The sequence below is a fragment of the Ambystoma mexicanum genome, chromosome 8 (assembly GCF_040938575.1).
Source record: "Ambystoma mexicanum isolate Mex_15411 chromosome 8, UKY_AmexF1_1, whole genome shotgun sequence".
In the NCBI taxonomy this organism is placed as follows: Eukaryota; Metazoa; Chordata; class Amphibia; order Caudata; family Ambystomatidae; genus Ambystoma; species Ambystoma mexicanum.
Genome location: NC_090929.1, coordinates 435,583,702 through 435,602,982, shown reverse-complemented (window position 1 = coordinate 435,602,982; position 19,281 = coordinate 435,583,702). Strand labels below are relative to the sequence as shown.

Below are 19,281 nucleotides of genomic sequence, written 5' to 3'. Positions count from 1 at the left end.
CTTCTCGGAAAGAGGCACGGATAGAACGGTCCGACTCGGTGTCCTCTGGGCGCTCTCGATCGAGATCGCCTCATGACGCAAGGCAATCATCCACTCTTGCCAAGAGTGCCTCGCTCCCTAGATTAACGGAAGTTCGATCGTCGGAAGACGAAGACGACTTCCACCCCCAGGCCGCGCTCCAGGAGACCGAGAGCGCAGTTAACACCAGCGAGGCCCCACGCTCGAAGCAAGATACCTCTCCCGACCCTCGGCGCCAGGCGTCGAAAGTCTCTGGGGCCTCCAAGGGGCAGGGAAAACATTTTTCCACGCACGGGGAGGGAGGGAAACAGCGGAAAGCTCAGCCTTCCACTCCTGTAAGACCATCCTTCCACCCCAAGCAGACAGATAAATCTACTGGGACATCAACATCAAGCAAAGGTACCCTTGATAAGTCCTCTAAGTTGCCTACTAAAGTCATACCCTGTTCCAAACAATGGTCCAGTGAGGACATAGACAGGGTCATGTCAAGGATGTCTTCCTTAGCTGATTTTTATGACAAAAACCCAGAACATTTCCTTTCGTATGACCCTCAAGGGGCCACACCCTCAGGCTCCTCTGATCCTATCCCCCTAAGTAAAAAGGCCCGGGTCGAAAGACCTGACCCCTTCGAGGTGCAGCCTTACTCTACTCCATACTCCAGATACCAAGGAAAAAATTTCCCTGAAGGGGACCAGGAGTTTACGATTATGGAGGAACGAACCGGGTCTGAATACTATGCGGAGGATGAGGACCTGGAGGAGTTAGAAGATGAGCAGGCAATTTACAGAGTAGATTCCCCGGTAGAGAGCGAAGCCCCAGTTACCGACTCGCCAGTTGATAACCAACCCCTCCTTAATGAAGTTCTTGCTCGCGCAGCAGAACATTTTCACATCGACACCCACGGTGTACAGGAGGAAAGGGACTTCGCAGAAGAGTTGGTGGGAGAGAGGAGGCCGGTCGCTCAGACCATCCCTATCCTTAAATCCATCCAACGGAGAATAGATCCATCCCTGGTGAATCCTAACCTCACCAGAGCCGTCAACCCCAGAGTCGAAAAACTTTTTCGGGCAGCCCAGTCTGACCCTCTTTATATAAGAGGTCATCTTAAACCAGACTCCCTAGTGGTTACCAACACTCGGAAGAGGGCTGGGACACCCTTATCGTCGTCAGAAGCTCCTCCCGACAAGGAGAGCAAAAGACTGTACGGGTTTGGCAGGAAGGTAGCCTCAACGTCCGCCTACCAAGCAAGGATTGCAAACTCCACCACCCTTTTGGCAAGTTACAACTGCCATCAATGGGAAGAGGTTGCGGCGCTCATAGCCTCTGCTCCTGAACCGTTAAAGGGCCAGTTGGCTCGGATCTCGGCAGAAGGGAGAACCGTGTCTGGTTGCATCTTAAAAGCAACTTTCGACGCTGCAGACAACGCAGGAAGATTGATAGCAGAAGGTACTGTTATCAAGAGACATGCGTGGTTACGGCAGTCGGGGTTCAAAACAGAAACACAGGCTTCATTAATAGACAAGCCGGTGGAACCAGATCTATTGTTTGGGAAAGCGGTCGAAGACGCACTTAAGAATGCCAAGGACGAGTACGAGACTCTCAAATCCCTTGGCCAGCTTACCAACAAACCCCCGAACCAGAGGGGTAACAGTAATTTTCGTCGCCCACGCGGCCAAAATTCACAAAGAGGCAACTATGCCCAAGGACAGGGTACACAATGGAACAACAACCAGCAGTCTACCCAAAGTTACAGCAAGGGTAACAAGAGAGGTCGTGGAAGAGGCAGAGGCAGCCCCAACAAGGGAGGTGGCACGCCTCTACCAAAGCAGTGACGCTCAGTTCAGGGTCCCTTCTCACGCAACCCCAGTAAGGGGACGCATTTCCAACTTCACCCAGGCTTGGGAAGGGATCACCTCAGACAGATGGGTGCTGTCAACAGTGTCCACAGGATATTGTATAGAATTACTGCAGCGTCCCCGGAACCACCCTCCACGACAAAGAATACACTCCTTAGAACATCAGAAGATCCTTCTCGAGGAGATCGCCATTCTGCTAGAAAAGGACGCGATAGAACTCGTCCCAGGACACCAGGTAAAAAAAAGGGTATCTATTCAACTTACTTCCTTGTGCCAAAGAAAGATTTGACAATGCGCCCAGTATTGGACCTACGGCCTGCCAACAAGTATGTCAAGCCCCAAAAATTCCGTATGACCACGCTACAAGAGGTAATCCCCCTCCTAAAAAAGGGGGACTACATGGCAACCTTGGATATGAAAGATGCTTATTTTCATATTTCCATGCTCCCAGCGCACAAGAAATACTTGCGCTTCCAAGTGGACAGTCGCCACTACCAATTCAAGGTACTGCCCTTCGGGATAGCTTCAGCACCAAGGGTATTCACCAAGGTACTGGCAGTGGCAGCTGCACACCTACGCAGGGAGGCAATCCCAGTGTACCCTTATCTGGACGACTGGCTCATAACGGGGGAAACCCCAGGAATTTGCAGGTCAAACATTCAGAGGACTATCGACCTCCTCCACGAATTAGGCTTCTCTATCAATGAGAAGAAGTCAAGTCTGGTGCCAAGCACCTCAAAACAGTTCCTAGGAGCAATCCTAGATACTCAGAAAGGGTTGACCTTCCCCTCGGAAGAGAGAATTCGGAATATACTACTGCAAATTCCACATTATCAGTCAGGTCAACAAATAACGGTACGCAAAGCAATGCGGTTACTGGGCATGATGGCGTCATGCATTTACCTGGTCCCCCACGCGTGTCTGCGCATGCGTCCCATGCAGGAATGGTTGGCGAAACAGTGGTCTCAGGCAAGTGGTCAGTGGGACGATCTAGTGGTCGTTTCGCCAACACTCGTACAGAGCTTACACTGGTGGACAAAAGAGAATCTCGCAAGGGGAAAACCCTTTTACGATCCCGAAGTACAAGCAGTGGTAACTACAGATGCTTGCCTGACTGGGTGGGGAGCTCACCATCTCCACCACACAGCTCAGGGTCTCTGGTCTCACTCAGTAGCCAAGAACCACATCAACCTGCTAGAGCTTCTGGCAGTATTCAGAGCGCTTCGGGCCCCACCTACTAAACTTGTCGGTGCAGATCCGGACGGACAGCACCACAGCCATGTTCTATCTGAACAAACAAGGAGGGACTCGTTCGCCAAATCTGTCCAAGCTTGCCCAGAAAATCTGGATATGGGCACTCAGACGGAACATCTTCCTATCAGCACAACATGTTCCAGGGGAGCTCAATTCCCTAGCGGATGCCCTAAGCAGAGACTCCCTCCCAAAACAACACGAATGGGTCCTTCACAGAGAGATCGTAGAAGATCTCTTCTCTCAGTGGGGTTTCCCCACTATAGACCTATTCGCCACAAGCGAAAACAAACAATGCCCAGGATTTGCATCCAGGTTCCCCCAGCCAGACTCCCAAGGGAACACCCTGTGGATGAACTGGTCAGGGATGTTTGCGTACGCTTTTCCACCAACTCCTCTCATCAGGAAGGTGGTGTACAAGATGAACAAGGAATCGATGACGCTCATCCTAGTTGCTCCCATGTGGGCGAGACAACCATGGTTTCCACACCTACGCAGGATGGCGCTGTGCGAGCCCATCAAACTCCCAGCCTGGTACAACCTACTGTCCCAGCAACAAGGTCAAACAGTGCACCAGGAACCCAACTCAATGAACCTGGCAGCATGGCTCCTGAGGTCATAGAGTTTGGGCATCTCAATTTACCACAGAGGTGTATGGACATCCTAAAAGAATCCAGGAAACCAAACACAAGGCACTGTTACTTTGACAAGTGGAAGAGATTCGTTATTTGGTGCCAAAATAAACAAATCAACCCAGTTGATTGCACTCCTTCCAACGTAGTAACATACATGCTCCACCTGCTGGACGCAGGGTTGGTTTTTAACTCTCTGAAAGTACACCTGGCAGCCCTCTCGGCTTACACCACATCCCATAACAGAGTATCGTGGTGGAAAGTACCAGTAGTTAAAGCCTTCATGGAAGGAGTAAAGAGACTTCACCCTCCTATTTCGAACCCACCGCCAGGATGGGACCTCAATGTGGTGCTAGCTAAACTCATGGGCCCCCCTTTCGAACCCATGCATAAAAGTAGTCTCAAACACCTGACTTATAAAACGGCCTTCTTAGTAGCCATTACCTCCATAAGAAGGGTCAGTGAAATTCAGGCTCTGTCAGTGCAGGATCCTTTCTTTATTATCCACAAAGACAAACTGGTTTTACGCACACACCCTAGGTTTTCACCTAAATTTATATCTAAATTCCATGTAAACCAGTCCATCGAGCTTCCGGCTTTCTTCCAGAACCCGCAAAGCTCGGCTGAGGTGAAACTACACACCCTTGATGTGCGTAGGGCGGTCCTCTACTATGTAAATAAAACCAGACCGCTAAGAAAAACAGATCAACTGTTTGTCTCCGTAGCTACAGGCAGAGAGGGGGATCGCGTCTCTAAAGGCGCGATCTCGAAGTGGATTATCAACTGTATACAGCTGTGTTACTCTCTTTCTGGGAAAACTCTGCCTTTTACGCCAAGGGCCTATTCTACTAGAGGCATTGGTGCCACTCTGGCTTTCATTGCAAATGTTCCCCTCGACACCATTTGCAAAGCAGCTACTTGGAGCTCTATTCACACTTTTACTCAGCATTACTGCATTGACACTCATTCCAAGACAGATACACAAGTGGGACAAGCGGTTCTAAGACACCTGTTTGCTCATGACCCTTCTCACATCCCACCTCCTTCTTCGGGTACTGCTCGCTAATCTATGCACAGCATGTGATCTAAGCAGATTCCACAAGCCTCAGAAGGGATACATTACTCACCGTAATCGTATTTCTGATGCTTGTATCTGCTTAGATTCACATGCGACCCACCCTTCCTCCCCTCCGAGAGAAGGCGCATGATTACTTGTAGTCTTACCTTTCTGTCTATCTGCTTGGATTATCTGTACTCACGCTACTCCTCATGCTTCCTCATGTCAGAAAAAATACAATCTGAGGATCCCAGACGCGTGAGATATCTTGGGTACAGTGGACGTCACACTAGGGATAGTATTACTGGCACGCCTGTGTCGACGCCCATTTTCGAGTTTCGAAAAACAAACTGTAATACTCCGCAGCTTCCACTAGATGTCGGCCTATGCACAGCATGTGAATCTAAGCAGATACAAGCATCAGAAATACGATTACGGTGAGTAATGTATCCCATATATATATATATCCTGTTGGTACTGGCCCAAGGGCTCCATGATGCCAGCGGCCTGGACATGTCTCCAGATGTAGAACTTCAGCAAGGTCAGCCCTACATTCACACCCATGCTAAGTTCATCGCTCTAGTGGAAAGGGTGGGAGACACCCTAGGACTGAAGTCCACGTCAGTGCCTGCTCAGGGATACAAACTGACAGACATATTGGATGAGGGTTCTGTGACATAACCTAATATCCAACTTAATCCGGTAATTGCAGATCCCCTAGCCTACTTGAGGCAGCATCCCCTGCTCCATTACCGCGGTCAGCTCTACCTTTATGGGAAAGTACAGGCCAGTGAGAGAAAACCCATTATTTCTAGCTTCTCACCCTTATCCGGAAGGGTTTGTTGGGCAGGCAGCCACAATCTCCACCAGGCCTGCTGCCTCCACTTCTAATCTGCTCCCTGACAGAGAAGGTAAAAGGCTTGACGCTATGGCCAAAAAGGTGTTTACCTCTGGCAGCATGGCCTTGAAAGCCACCAATGTAGCCTGCGTATTGCATTCGGCTTGTGGAAAGCTGTGGAGCAGACTGCTCAGTACATTCCTGAAGGTGAAATGCAGGATGGATTTTCATGGCTAGTGGAAGATGGGAAGGAGGTGGCCAAGCAGTTACCGCAAACGGTCCTGGACGTGGCCGACTGCATTGGCTGTTCAATGGGGGTGGCGGTAGTCTTGAAGAGACCAGCATATCTCAGGTCTTCTGGCTTCTCCCCTAACTTCCAGAATAGGCTACTGGACATGCCTTTCGAGGGAGAGTTTCTTTTTGACCAGAAGGCTGATAACTCTTTGGCAATTTTTAAGGAGTCAAAATGTGGCGCAAAATCGCTGGGCGTAGCTGCGCATCCGGCCAAACCTTTCTTCAGCTTTGCCTTTGGAGGCAGAGGCTGTAAGCACTATGTGCCGTACGGCAGGAAGGCGCAGCTCCTGCAGGCCCGGGGCTGAGGGGCTTCTAGAGACCAGCATACGGCACAGCAGTGGGGGGCGGTTCCGCCCTCCAAGCCGCTTTGATTTCCCCTCCCACAACTTACCGGTTGGTGGACGGGTTGGTAGAGCATTGGCCGCAGTGGCAGGAGATTACCTCCGACACCTGGGCCCTACAGCTTGTTTGGTGTAGTTATTGTCTGCCCTTTTTAAGAAAACCACTGAACAGACACCCACCACCTCCAATCCAACTGGGACAGGATCTTCAGGAAGAACTGCAGCCCTGTTGGTGAAGGGTACCCTGGAAAACGTACCTCCCGAACAGAGGATCGGGTTGGTATTGCCGGTATTTCCTGGTGCCCAAGAAGGGAGGAGGTCTCTATCCCATTCTGGACCTCAGGGCTTTGAACACGTTCCGGAGGAAAGACAAATTCAGGATAGTGACGTTTAGAGAAATTCTCCACGCCCTCAAACTTCAGGACGGGCGGGTGTCAATAGATGATCTGCAGGAAGCTTATTTCCATGTGACGTTACATCAGAAGCACAGAAAGTTCCTAAGGTTCCTCATAGGGCGCAAGGTGCTTCCCTTTGGCTTGACCTTCGCCCTAAGGGTCTTCACCAAGCTCATGGCAGTAGTTGCAGCTCCCCTCAGGAGATCCGGGTTCCATGTATTCCCGTACCTGGACGACTGGTTGATCCGAGGGAAGTCGGTGGGATAGGTCTTGTCTCATCTATAGTTCACTTTTATGCTTCTGCACAAGATGGGCTTCTCCCTGAACTTGAAGTCCCATATAATGTCAGTCCAGAGGCTCAAGTTCATCGGAGCAGTCCTAGACACCCGGTTAGGGTAGGCCTTTCCTTCCGAGGAGGGAGTCAACAGCATTGCACAGAGGGCAGAACCATGCCACCTAACCAGCGGCTTCCTTCCTCCGTCTCTTAGATCTCATGGCCTCCTGTATTTTTCAAGTGCCAGAGACCAGGCTGCACATGAGATCCTGACAATGGCTCTTGAGAAGTCCGTGGTCACAGTACCTCAGTGCCCTCACGGATTCCCTCAGGTGGCAATGTCAGTGGTTCGAACTCAGTTGGTGGACCGACAGCAGCAATCTCATGGTGGTGGAACCAAGTGGTCACGGATGAGTCTCTGAAGGGTTGGGGCGCTCACTGCAAGGACTTGCAGGTGAGTGACCTTTGGTTAGCGATGGAAGCCAGGTGGCACATCAACAGGCTGGAGTTGTGAGCCATCAGGTTAGCCCGAGGGCTTTTGCCCAGTCTCTCAAGGGGAAGCATGTCCTGATTCTGATGGACAACATGGTGGCCATGCACTACCTGAACAAGCAGGGTGGTATGCACTCCCTTCCCCTATGCAGAGAGGCGACATAGATGTGGTTCTGTTTGCTCGAGAACCAAATCTCGGTTTCGACAGTTCATCTGGCGGAGGCTGAGAACGGTTTGGCGGATTCTCTGAGCAGGCAGAGCACGTTCTCACACGAGTGGGAAGTGTGCTAGGAAGTCCTAGAAGAGGTCTTCTCTCTCTGGGGGTACTCCAGCAGTGGATGTGTTTGCCACGAAGTTCAGCAGGAAGCACAGACAGTTTTGTTCAAAGGAATTCCCAGCAAACGGCACACTGGTGGACATGTTTCTGATCGATTGGACCTTTCCTCTCCACTACGCCTCCCCCCCCCAGACCCCCCCGATTCCCTAATGCTATGGGTCCCCAGGAGGTTGAAGAGGTTTTGTGCAGAAATCTCCTGAACGCCATGAGCAGATTGAGTGAGAAGATTTCCACCAACCGAGGAGTAAAACGGGTACTCCCTGGTACCAGCGCTATTTAACCTACAAATCTCACATTTGGGCCCCTCCCTGGCTAACATCAGGTGTTTTCTACCAAGAATCGGAGGAGCAGAGGTAAATCGGCTCTTGTATGCGGATGATTTGGCTCTGATTGACTCGACTCCAATAGGGATACAGACACAATAAAACAAAGCTGACTGAATATACCAAGCAGAATGGCCTACAAGTAAACTTAAAGAAAACCAAGATCCTTGTGATGCAAAAGAACAGAGGGAAAGCCAAGCACTCATTTTTCTTGGCATCTAGCGAGCCATAAAATCAAAGTTGTAGACGCCTTCAAATATCTAGGAGCCCCAGTAGGTTAAAATCTGGCCACCGCTAAAGCATCCCAAATTCTGAAACAAAAAATGAGTGCCCTGGCATCCCAAGTAGACATTCTGTTGCAGAGATTCTGTGGCTTTTCCTTAATGCCTTTGATTGCATTTTATATGGCTAAAGCAAGAGAGTTGGGGCGGATCTCATTGAGGGGATGCGTAGAGTGGAAGACCTTGAATCTGTTTCAGAAGTATTCTGACCCTGATTCCCTGCATATCTCCAGACTAAATAAGAGTGAAATATTGTCAGAAAACAGCAAAGTGGGGTCCTTGTAGGACCAAGCACGGAAATCGGTCCTAGATCTGGTGTCCTCAGTAGAAGATCTTTTAACTAATCCAGCAAAAGTTAAGAAAATGTTATGGGAAAGAGACTGGATTAAGACCTGTGAAGATGCTAATAACCTGAAGCAGTTAGCTCAGGAGGTAAGATCATATAGTCATATCCCAGACTATATCAAACTATTTTCGGACTGGTACTTCAGAGCCCAGCTGATGAGGGTCAGATTCTATCTATAGCCGACAATGGAAATGATCTTGGTAAGAACAGGATATAGTTTGGAATTCCCTCTGTGCAGGTTTTGTAAGGGACCAGATGTATGACAAACACTTCAGCATATTTGCACTCAATGTCCTGGCTTAACCGAATTGAGATCTCTCAAAGATTTTGGAATCCCCTCCCTCTCGGCTACAGAGTGGTGGGGCCGGCTTTTAAGAGGGGACAAAATTAAACTGTCAATTGCTATGATCAAATTCCTGGAAGATGTTCTTGGTCTGATGCTTGAGAAGTGCTCTTAAGGTTTTTCTCTTTGGATAAAAAGGAAACTGAATGTGGGGGGAGGGATTGAGGAATGGATCTTATGTCTTTTGCTAAATGTTTTTGTATTAAACTGTTTTAAGCAAATAATAAAAAATAAAAAGAGGTTTTGTGCAACCATGATCACCCCAGACTGAGTGAAGAGAACGTGGTACTCCGACCTCTTGGCGGGAGGTCGGGTACTTCACCCGAACCCAGGGTCTCTCAACCTACATGCGTAGCTCTTGAGAGAATGAGGTATGATGACTGGGACCTCTCAGAGGAGGACTTGAGGTGGTGCTGGCTGCACGCAGACAGTCTACCAGATCTTTGTATGCGTGTAGGTGGAGATGATTTGAGGCGTGGTGCAGGGAACACGAGATTGATCCCATCTCTTGCTCCACCACTATAGTGGAGTTCTTGTCACTGGCCTCAGCAGGCCTTCAGGTTACCACAGTCAAAGGATACTTGGTAGTCTTGTCTCTGTTCAAAGGGTCCTCGGATAAAGGTTCTTTCTTTAGGATCCAGGTTATGGCCCAGTTCTAGTGAATATGTTTCCGCCAACTCCTTTTGTTGTCCCAGACTGGGATTTAAATCTAGTTCTGACATTCTTGATGTCGGCTGCTTTTGAGCCTATGCATTCCTGTTCTTTGCGGCTGCGGCTGCTATCATTGAAGACAGCCTTTTTGGTTGTGATTAGATCAGCCAGGAAAGTTGGCAAGCTTCAGGCCTTGTGTTGCAAGCCCCCGTTCCTATGGTTCTTTCTTGAAAAGGTTTCCCTTAAAGTAAGTTCTAGTTTACTTCCGAAAGTGGTATCTGAATGCCACCTTTCTCAGTCCATAGACCTACCAATTTCTACCCTCCACCAAACCCCTCTAAGGAGGAGGAGCGGCTCCATCTCTTAGACCCCAAAAGACTTTTGAGCTTTTGCTTTGCTAGGACGTCTTAGTTCCAGAAATCTGAACAGCTCTTTATGGACCATTCATTGTCCAGCAAAGATCTGGCTGTACCAAAGCAGACTCTACTTTGATTAATTATTCTTTGCAATCCGGAATGCTACCAGTCTGCAGGCAGGGAGCTGCCTTCTGGCATCAGGGTACACTCAACAAGAGGGGTCTCGGCTTCTACAGCCTTTCAGAGGGGAGTTCCCATTATGGACATTTGTTGTTTGTCCATATGATATATGGTATGGTATGGTATGGCATTTATAAAGCACACAAGTGTTTCTAGGCGCCACAAGACAAATGAGTGAAGACAAAGGGAGGCCAAGACAAATTATCTTACTAGGCCTTGGGTCATTTAGATCTTGCAAGTGCGACAAGAGAACTGCAGAGGGATGGGAGAGGGGGAAGTGCAAGGGAGAGGGTAGGAGGAAAGTGTGATCCTGGCAGCAGGCTAAGAGTATATGCAGCCAGTGCAGCGCGGCTCTGGGTAAGTGCAAGGAGGCAGGGGGGCTGTAGGGGTTACAGTTACAGCCCCTAGGTGCACAGTAGCCCAGGAGGCAGTTCAAGGAGGACTGGTCATGGAGGAGCCTGGTACCCATTGAGACTCTGAGGGTATCGAGCGACCAGTTGGTGCAACAGACGGGTATGTTAGCAAGGAAGCGAGAGAGAGAAGGCAAAGGAGAAAAGGAAGGTCTTGAACCGCTTTTGGAACTTCAGGTGGTCCGGCTCAAGTCTGAGAGGGGTGAGGGAGGCCATTCCAGAGGGAGGCTCCCTGCAGAGGTGAGAGATCTACCACCCATTCTGTTTGGAGAGGCGCCTGACCCTCTGAGTTGGAGGTAGCTGAGCAAAGGGCTCTATAAGGAAGGTATTTCGGCAAAGAGAGTTGGATGTAGTGCGAGCCCCAACCCCAGAAAGCCTTGTGGACGATGCAGAGCATCTTGAACCTGATCCTTGCAGCCACTGAGAGCCAGTGGAGAGATTTCAGGGCTGGAGAGATAGTCTCTGGGCTTGAGGCCAAGGCTAAGTCTTGCAGTCCTGTTATGGATTAGTTGCAGAGGGTGAAGAGTATGAGAAAGAGGCTATTACAGTAGTCCAGCCTGGAGAGAACCAGGGCTCTGGAGACAGTGGGCTTCTGGGGGAAAGTGAGAAAAGGTAGAATACCTCTGAGGAGGTGAAGTTGGAAGTGGGCCTTCTTGGTCTGTGATGTGAGGAGAGAAGTAGAGCGTGGGGTCGAAGATGACACCAAGATTTTTCGCCTCACAGAAAGGCAAGGGTAGAGGGTCCAAGGAGGGCGGCCTGAGTGAGTGAGAAAGGGAAATGGGGCACAGAGGTCCCAATGAGAAGGATCTCCGTCTGAGGGAAGCCTGAAAGAGAGCTCAGTGTCATCAGCATAACACTGAAAGTTAGAAGAGAAGGTAGAGATCAGGTGGGCCAAAGGGGCCAGATAGACATAGAAGAGCCAGTGTGAGAGGAAAGAGCCCTGTGGGACACCACATGTGGAGCGAGAGGTCGCCCAGCAGTTTATTACTACAACTATTGAGTAGACCAGCCCGGGGGAAAGGGGAAGTGGATAAAATAACAAATGGTCAGGATTCATCCGGTTCGCTTGAACTCCTGGATCTCTTAACTTCTGGAAAACCTGCAATAAATGTATCTCAAATTAAACATGGTCATAAATATTATTTTCACTTTACTAAAATATCTTTTCCTACTCCCCTCCTAGTTTACCTGAGAGTCTCCGCCCAAGGCCTGGAGACAATTTGGGTAATGAAGATTTTTCTAATTGGATTGCTTCACTGTTCTCTGCTGCAGTTTCTCCTCTCAGCTGCTTACTAAACCCATGCACCTTAATCAGTAATATCTGCTTTTGTTTACTTTTAAAACTTGTCTGCTCCTCTCAGTTTCAAATGAGAGTTCTTCAAGCATTGTATTTCTTAACTTCTTCAGTTCATTTGCATATTATTATATATTTAAAATATTTATCTGCTTTCTCCATAACTTCAAAATAACTCTGAATTGCCTTGCTTTGTGACTCGGCTCTTTCACCTTGACTTATTATTTCAACTTGCTAACACCACGCTGCTTGTATATATTTCATATGTGGAAAAGAATTTTCAAGACCTTTCAGTTTATATAATAAAACAACGTGAAACTCTGCCACGCTTCGCTGTAACTGATTTCTTCAGCAAACGCGCAAAAACAAACTAAACTTTCCTTCAAATAATGCTGCGTTGAGGCCTACAGCTTTCACTTCAATGTTTAATTCCTGCACGCTTCACATTTACTGCTTCTTTCAACGAATGCACGCAAACCAGCAACTCACTTCTTAAACTTTGCTGCGTGAACTTACGGTATTCATAACATCCGCTGACTCCTATGAAATACAGAAAGTCCATATGCTGCTTCGTTCCTCAGCGATGTTACAAAGTAAAACAGACTTTTGAAATGACACGATTTAACTTTACCCGATGCTCCTACACACGCCGCCGGGTCCTTTCCTCTAAGCGACCCGACTAAATTACAAGCTTGTATTAATTCAATGCCACGAAAAAAATTATCTACGCATACAGGGCCTTGCAAAATGCGCACACGCTCACAACTATAAACAAAACAATGTGCACGCGAATGATGCGTCCTTACATATGCTGATGGTGAAGGTGCACAATTCCAACATGCTTTACTTAAAACATTAATATTCACATGAGCAGATAATCGCTTCATTCATCTGCAAATACTTAACAGTTCAAAACAGTTCCAGTTTCATGTAGTACTTGAAAAGAGTTTTTCTTGAAACATTTAAATTCTGCTAATACAGTCACTTATCTGAATCTTGTTCTCAGGCAAATTCTGTAGTTGTCTAAAGGCTGTCATTTCTCTGGTTTCTATAAGTTTTCTAAGGAGCTTCTAAGGCTGAGACCTCTCTTGAATGAAAGGCAGTTTAGAACCTCTCCTGAGGTTCCAAACTGCATCATAATTGACTCCAAGCCATAGCAGCTGGCTGATTTCATTGTTAAAGAAATGTTGTAGTTACATTCTATCCAACCATCCAAAACATCTACTAATGCCACCCATGAGTACCTGAACTATCGCCTCTTGTTACCCGGGGACCTGACAGGGTGGCGCGATTGACCATGTCAAAAGCACAGAAAAGGTCAAGGAGGATGAAGAGAGAAGGAGAGCTGGAGTCAAGATTATAGAACGTTTTCAGGAGAGCAGTTTTCATGCCTCTGGCTGCTCTGAAACCAGACTGATGATCATGGAGAAAACCAACATATTCTTATGTGGAGAGTAAGCTGGGAGATGTCCAGCTTTTCCAGGAGTTGGCCCTGAAAAGGAGTGATAGAAATCGGGCGATATTTAGCCAGACGGGTACGATCGGGGGTGCACATGGAAATGCTTGAGGAGAGAGGAAAGATCCAGTGGTGAAAGAGTGATTGGAGAAGTCGGCCAAGGCTGGAGTGAGGTTGTGCAATGTTGTCCTTGATGGTTCTGGAAGAGCAGGACAGCACCTGTTTGGATGACACTTTCATAGATTGGGCTTGTCTAGAAACATTGGGCCTCATTACGAGTCAGCCGGTCCGGAAAGAACGGTGGTGGTAAATCCGCCACCACCGTTCTTTCCGGACTGGCTGATTAAGAGTCCTGCAGGCGGGAGGTGTCACTCCCGCCAGGTCTGACCTGGCGGGTTTAACACCACCTGCCTGCAGGCGGACATGGAAACACCGGCACCATTACAGCATGGTGCCAGTGTTTCCACTTCCCCATTCCCATGGAGTCCTATGGGACTCCATGGGAATGGGGATTAACAGAATTCCGCCTCCGGAATTACCGGGTCACCGGGGTTGTAATGCCCCAGTGATTCCGGCAATCATGGAGGCGGAATGATAATACGAGTCTGGGGGTAACCTGCCGGAATTCCAGGCACGGTTACCGCCAGACTTGTAATGAGGCCCATTGTCAGATGTTATCAGAGAGAAGGAGCAAAAAGTTAGAGAAGAGGGAGAGTTGGCCGAATGAGCCCTGAGAGAGGGAGAGGGAGAGGAAGAGGAAAGCACGGACAAGATGTCCTGAGGTTTAGTGGTGAAATGAGATGCCAGAGCCGTGCAGCGGGCCTGGGAGGAAACAGGAGAGGTGGAAACAGCAGTAGGGTTGTACAGCTCCTTGCAGATTTTAAAGAGTTTGGCCGTGTTAGAGGCCGCAGAGATGCAGGCTTGAGTATGGACCCTCTTCTTGAAGAGGGCAAAGAGTCTGTATTGCCTTTGGAGCAGGCAGCAGGCGAGTTTGTTGGAGGATGCGCCCGAAACCCTCCACTTCCTCTCAGCCACCCTGTACTTGCGTTTCAGGGCAGCAAGGTCGGTGTCATGCCAAGAGTTGCACTTGGAGGTAGGCTTCAGGCAGATTCTCATGACCGGGGCATGGATGTCTATAGTGTTGGAGATAGAAAGATGCAGATTAGAGAGGGCTGTGTCAGAGTGAGAGTCAGCCGCCGGAGTAGGAGGAGCAGAGAAAATAGAGGCAAAGGCATCCACTGACGCTCGCATTGTGGCCCGAATTACCGAGAAGGAAGGTGGCAGTGTGGGGGTCGGCTTTGCCTGAGGGACAAGATGTTTCAGGTGGGAGGAGAGCAGAAATTGGTCAGTCCAAGAGAGAGGAGTGGTGAGAGAGTTAGAGAGGGGGATGTCTGAGGAGATGAGAACATCCAAGGTGTGTCTAGTAGAGTGTCGGACCAGATGGTAGAATGGAAAGGAAGAGAGTATCGCAGAGGTTGCTGAAGAGCCCAGAGGTGGGATTAGAAGCATTCAGGTTGATGTTGATGTCTCTGAGGAGAAGTTGAGAGGTAGAGGCAAGGAGAGAAGAGGAGAGGTCAGCCCATTCTGAGAGGAATAGGGCGACCTGGCCAGGTGGCCTGTAGATGTGGCCACAGTCAGATAGAGGCCAGGAGAGATAGCGAGGCTGCAGACCAGCCATTCAAAGGAGGAGTAGGCATGCATAGAAATGACAGAAGCAGGGACCCACTCTGGAAAGATCGGGGCCACTCCACCTCTGGGCCTGTTCGTTCTGGGCTCAGAGAGGATCTTGTAGCCCTCAGGGAAAAGAGTGTAAAAACTTGAGACCAAGCAGGCCGTGAACCATGTCTCGTGAGAGCAAGGACATCCAGGTCAAGGTCTTAGAGGAGGTGGCATAAGTCAGAGGAGTGTCTGACAGCAGAGCGAGAGTTGAGAGTAGTGAATTGGAGCAGGTTGCCACATTTGAAAGACTTCCGGGGTGGGGTACAGGAGTGAGGTACACCCAGCGGAAGCTGTAGATGTGCCTGAGAGTTGGCAGAGGCAGCAGACGGAGGCGGCATAGGGGCCAGAGAGGAGGAGGAGGAGGAGGAAGGATGTGGCAGAGTAGCCAGAGAGGTGGTAGAAGAGTTAGCTGTAGAAGGGCGGAAGTTGATAAGACGCCAGAGACGCCTATTCCAGAAGGAGCAGATTGGGATGAGAGCCCTGCACCATGATGGTACCATTTAGATAGACATTGATGAAGGCTTTGGAGGAATGGAAGGGAGCCAAGAGTACCTCCCACCGGGTGCCACCATTAATGGGAGAGGAGAGAGAACAGAGACCATTTGAGAGGTCCATAGGTCTGGCGAGGGAACGACAAAGAGGATGTCAGTGAGATTCTGTCTGGAGGAAGTGCTGATGTTGATATCAGCGATAGGATGGCCTGGATTGGAGACCAGGATATCCCTTTTGAACTTTTTTCCTCCAGACTTAGTGAGAGGGATAGGATAGGAGATAAAGTAGCAGTTAGAGAAGATGGGGGAAATTGAGAGCACCATAGAGGGTGCGAGGGAGAAAGTTGGCGTAAGTGAGAGAGGGGGAGAGGAGCACAGTCCAGCGCAGCACAAGATGTGTAGAAAAAGGAGTGGGAGGGGGTGTCACACAGTAGGGAGCACAGCAAGAAGAAGCAAGGCAGGTGAACAACACAGTACCAACAGTAACCAGATTGTAGTGGGAACCTAGAGAGTGGGAGAGAGCCTAGTGGAACAACAGAGACACAGTGGTCATCCTTGCACACGTTTACCAGGCACTTTTGTCTGGATGTTGCCGGTGGGATGGATGCATGTTTTGATAGGGAAGTTCTGCCAAATCATCTACTGTAATACGTTCTGCCCACCTCTGTGGTCCTAATTCCTTGGGAAGTCTATCAGATGAGGAATCTACAGGAGAAAAGCAATCCATTGAAGGAGAAATTACTTACTGTAATGTTCCTTCTATGGATTCTTCTCCCGCATATTCCTCATCACCCCTCCTATCCATACCCACTCAGAAAGTTCTTGCTGCTTGGCACATCTGTCTAAGCGACGGGATGACTGGTGATGGCTCTGAGGTGACCGCTCCCCTCTGGCTAGTCGCTTGCCTTTCCAAAAAAACAAAAACAAATACAAACATCTTTTGTATTTTCTCTCTGATTCTTGGGAGCCTTATTCCAAGCTGTTTTTCCCTTTGTCCAGTTTTTGCAGGCTGGTTAGCCTTGTCTCAAATCGTTTTCCTCTGCAGTGTTCAAGCACGGGGAAAAAAGGGGGTACTGAGATATGGTGTGTAGTGATGTGGTATATATGCACAACGTCATGTCCAGAGCGGACGATTGAGCACTGAGCAAGACGGATCGATGATCGAAGGCCAAGTCAAGGTCATTGTCGAAATGTTTCTGAGTAGCAGAGCTGGATGAGGATATCTATCAGACGAGGAATCTGTGGGAGAAGAATCCATAGAAAGAACATTATGGTAAGTAATTTCTCTATTGCCCTGTATCCTTACCTATGCACTCCCTACGTGAGAGATGGCCTTTGTAGCTCAACATCAGATATGGTGGGCCAAAGAAGCCAACAGATCGCTGGTTTGCCTAGAATTTGGAAGGCAACTTTCCCTCCTAATCATAAGCAACAACAAGGCATCCAACGCATGTGTTTTTGCCTTTTGATTTTGCTTTTGCCATGTAGTCTCAGTTGTTGTTATTCTTTTCAATCTGCTTTTCTAGATCTAAAGTCTGGTTATCTACATGATGGAAAAATGATGATTGAAGGTCTCCCTGAGGATGCGGGTGATCTCCTAAAGCTAGGCAGTATCTTCACTTTCCGTGTCACTGTACTGCAGGCCAGTGGAATCCTGCCAGAGTATGCAGACATCTTCTGCCAATTCAAGTGAGTGAAATCTGCATTAAGAAGTTGCTCTATGGAACTAGTGTGATGGTATTGTATTTAGGGCTCATAATTTCCAATAGACCTGTAAAACAATGGACTATGAATCCTAAGGGCAAAGACTGGAAGAGATGGGCAGTTTCAGATCTCCTTGTTTCTTTTCCTGATGGGCTTTGGCTGATACAGCAGTTTCATTAATCCTATTCAGACATCTTTGTATCTTTCATTGAAAAGACCAAGTCCTCCATCATCACTTAAATATTGTAAAGATGCACTTGCTTTATTGTTAAATCTGTATGATTTGTTTACTGTGACCTCCCTGCACACTTTTGACCTAGCAGCACAACATGCTGACATGTTTTTTTCCACCATACCCCACTTGTCCGGGCCATTACTCCACCCAAGAGGCAGTTTACAATACTCATCTGAAACGGATTGGTTTTGTGGCAGATAATACTGATTATACCCGATACAGGACTTGAAAGAGATTGGGTAAGGCTCTCTACACCAAAGCAAGCAATCCCTCTGCTCCTGAGCATCCGACAGGATTTCTTATAGTGAGAGATGGTTGTGGGCCTAGCATTAAAACTCAGAAGCTCTTAGCCGTGTGTGAATTTATCTACATTAGAATGTCCATAGACTGCTTTGATTTTACCAACACAAGCTTACACTTTCACAAAAATGTCTAGTACTCGTAAGACTTATGACTTCTCTTGCACACTTAGTTAAAATTGATACTTCTGATGTTTGTTAATCTGCTTAGAATCACATGCTGTGCATAGGTCCGACATCCAGTGGTCACTGCGGAGTATTGCATTTTGTTTTTCGTAGTCGAAAAAGGGGACGTCGACAAGGCGTGTCTGAAACACTATCCCTATAGTGACGTGCGTTGTACCCACAATCCCTCACGCGTCGAGGTCCCTCAGATTGTTTTTTTCCGCCCAGCTTCTGGTCGCCTTCACGCGGAGCTCCTCGAGAGACATTGCAACTCCTCGACCTTTGGTCGTTTTTTCTCATAATATTAATAATCCCTCCCTCGACGCAGTTGTAAGCTGTTCTCCGCCGAGCAAGATCTTCGACGGAGGGTCGAGCGGAGGAAATCCTTCGGCGCTGCCGAACACGTGGCCTGGCCTCGCAGGCCATATACAGTAGGGAGAGTGGGGTCGTGGGACATCTCTGGGTCTTTTCTGAGAATGCCTTTCCCTTTCCCCTTCCTTTCCCTTGGGGTGCTTATCGCGATTTATTGCCTCGGCTATGGAGAGGACACCCTTTACGTTTTGCCCGCTTTGCAAAGGCAAATTTACTTGGAAGGACAAGCATTCACGGTGTAACCGCTGCTTGCCCCTCGATCACAAGGAGGAAGGTTGCGCGGATTGTCGGCTTCTTAAGCCTAAAACTCTAAAAGACCGTAGGGTTAAAAGGTGGGCGGCATACGCGATGTCGAAGGCCGAAGGTTCACCCGCCGCTGCTACCACCGACAGTGACGAGGAACGCGATAACACGACCTCCGCACATAAGCACACAACCCACGGCTCTTCTTCGTCTAAGACGAAAAGAGCTTCGGCGCCCAAGGAGACGCAGGTTCCACCGGCGGCCTCCTCGGACCGTTCGGGTTCGAAGCCCCTCTCGCAACCGCAGCCGCGACCAGCGTCTGGGCTTTCGGCAAATAAGGGTGCCGCCCCCAAACCATTGGCCGGTGCGCATCAACAGAAGGCGCATACCGCAGTAGAGCGTTCGACACCCATAGCGTCTAAAACGCAAGCTTCCGCCGACAAACTAGTCGCCGACAAACGAGTCGCCGAAAGCTTGGCGAGGATCGCTGTAGCCGACGCCCAGAAGCGTACGCCGAAGAACACGTCGAGCGCTACGCATAAGTCGAAAGACACGCCGAAAAAGCCCGAAGAAAGGCAGGGACTACCCCCTTCAGTCGGGGGGTCACCCAGCACACCTGAAGGTTTTT

General features: G+C 48.9%; 1 protein-coding gene across 24 annotated transcripts in view; it reads left to right on the top strand.

Annotated features, from left to right (window-relative positions):
• Nucleotides 1-19,281, top strand: part of KIF1B (kinesin family member 1B) — a 2,119,562-nt gene that overhangs the window by 1,144,498 nt on the left and 955,783 nt on the right. For all 24 annotated transcript variants that reach the window (XM_069609972.1, XM_069609971.1, XM_069609973.1 and 21 more), the window contains one exon: nucleotides 17,162-17,324. In XM_069609972.1, the coding sequence (XP_069466073.1) occupies nucleotides 17,162-17,324 (163 nt within the window). The remainder of the gene's footprint in view (nucleotides 1-17,161; nucleotides 17,325-19,281) is intronic.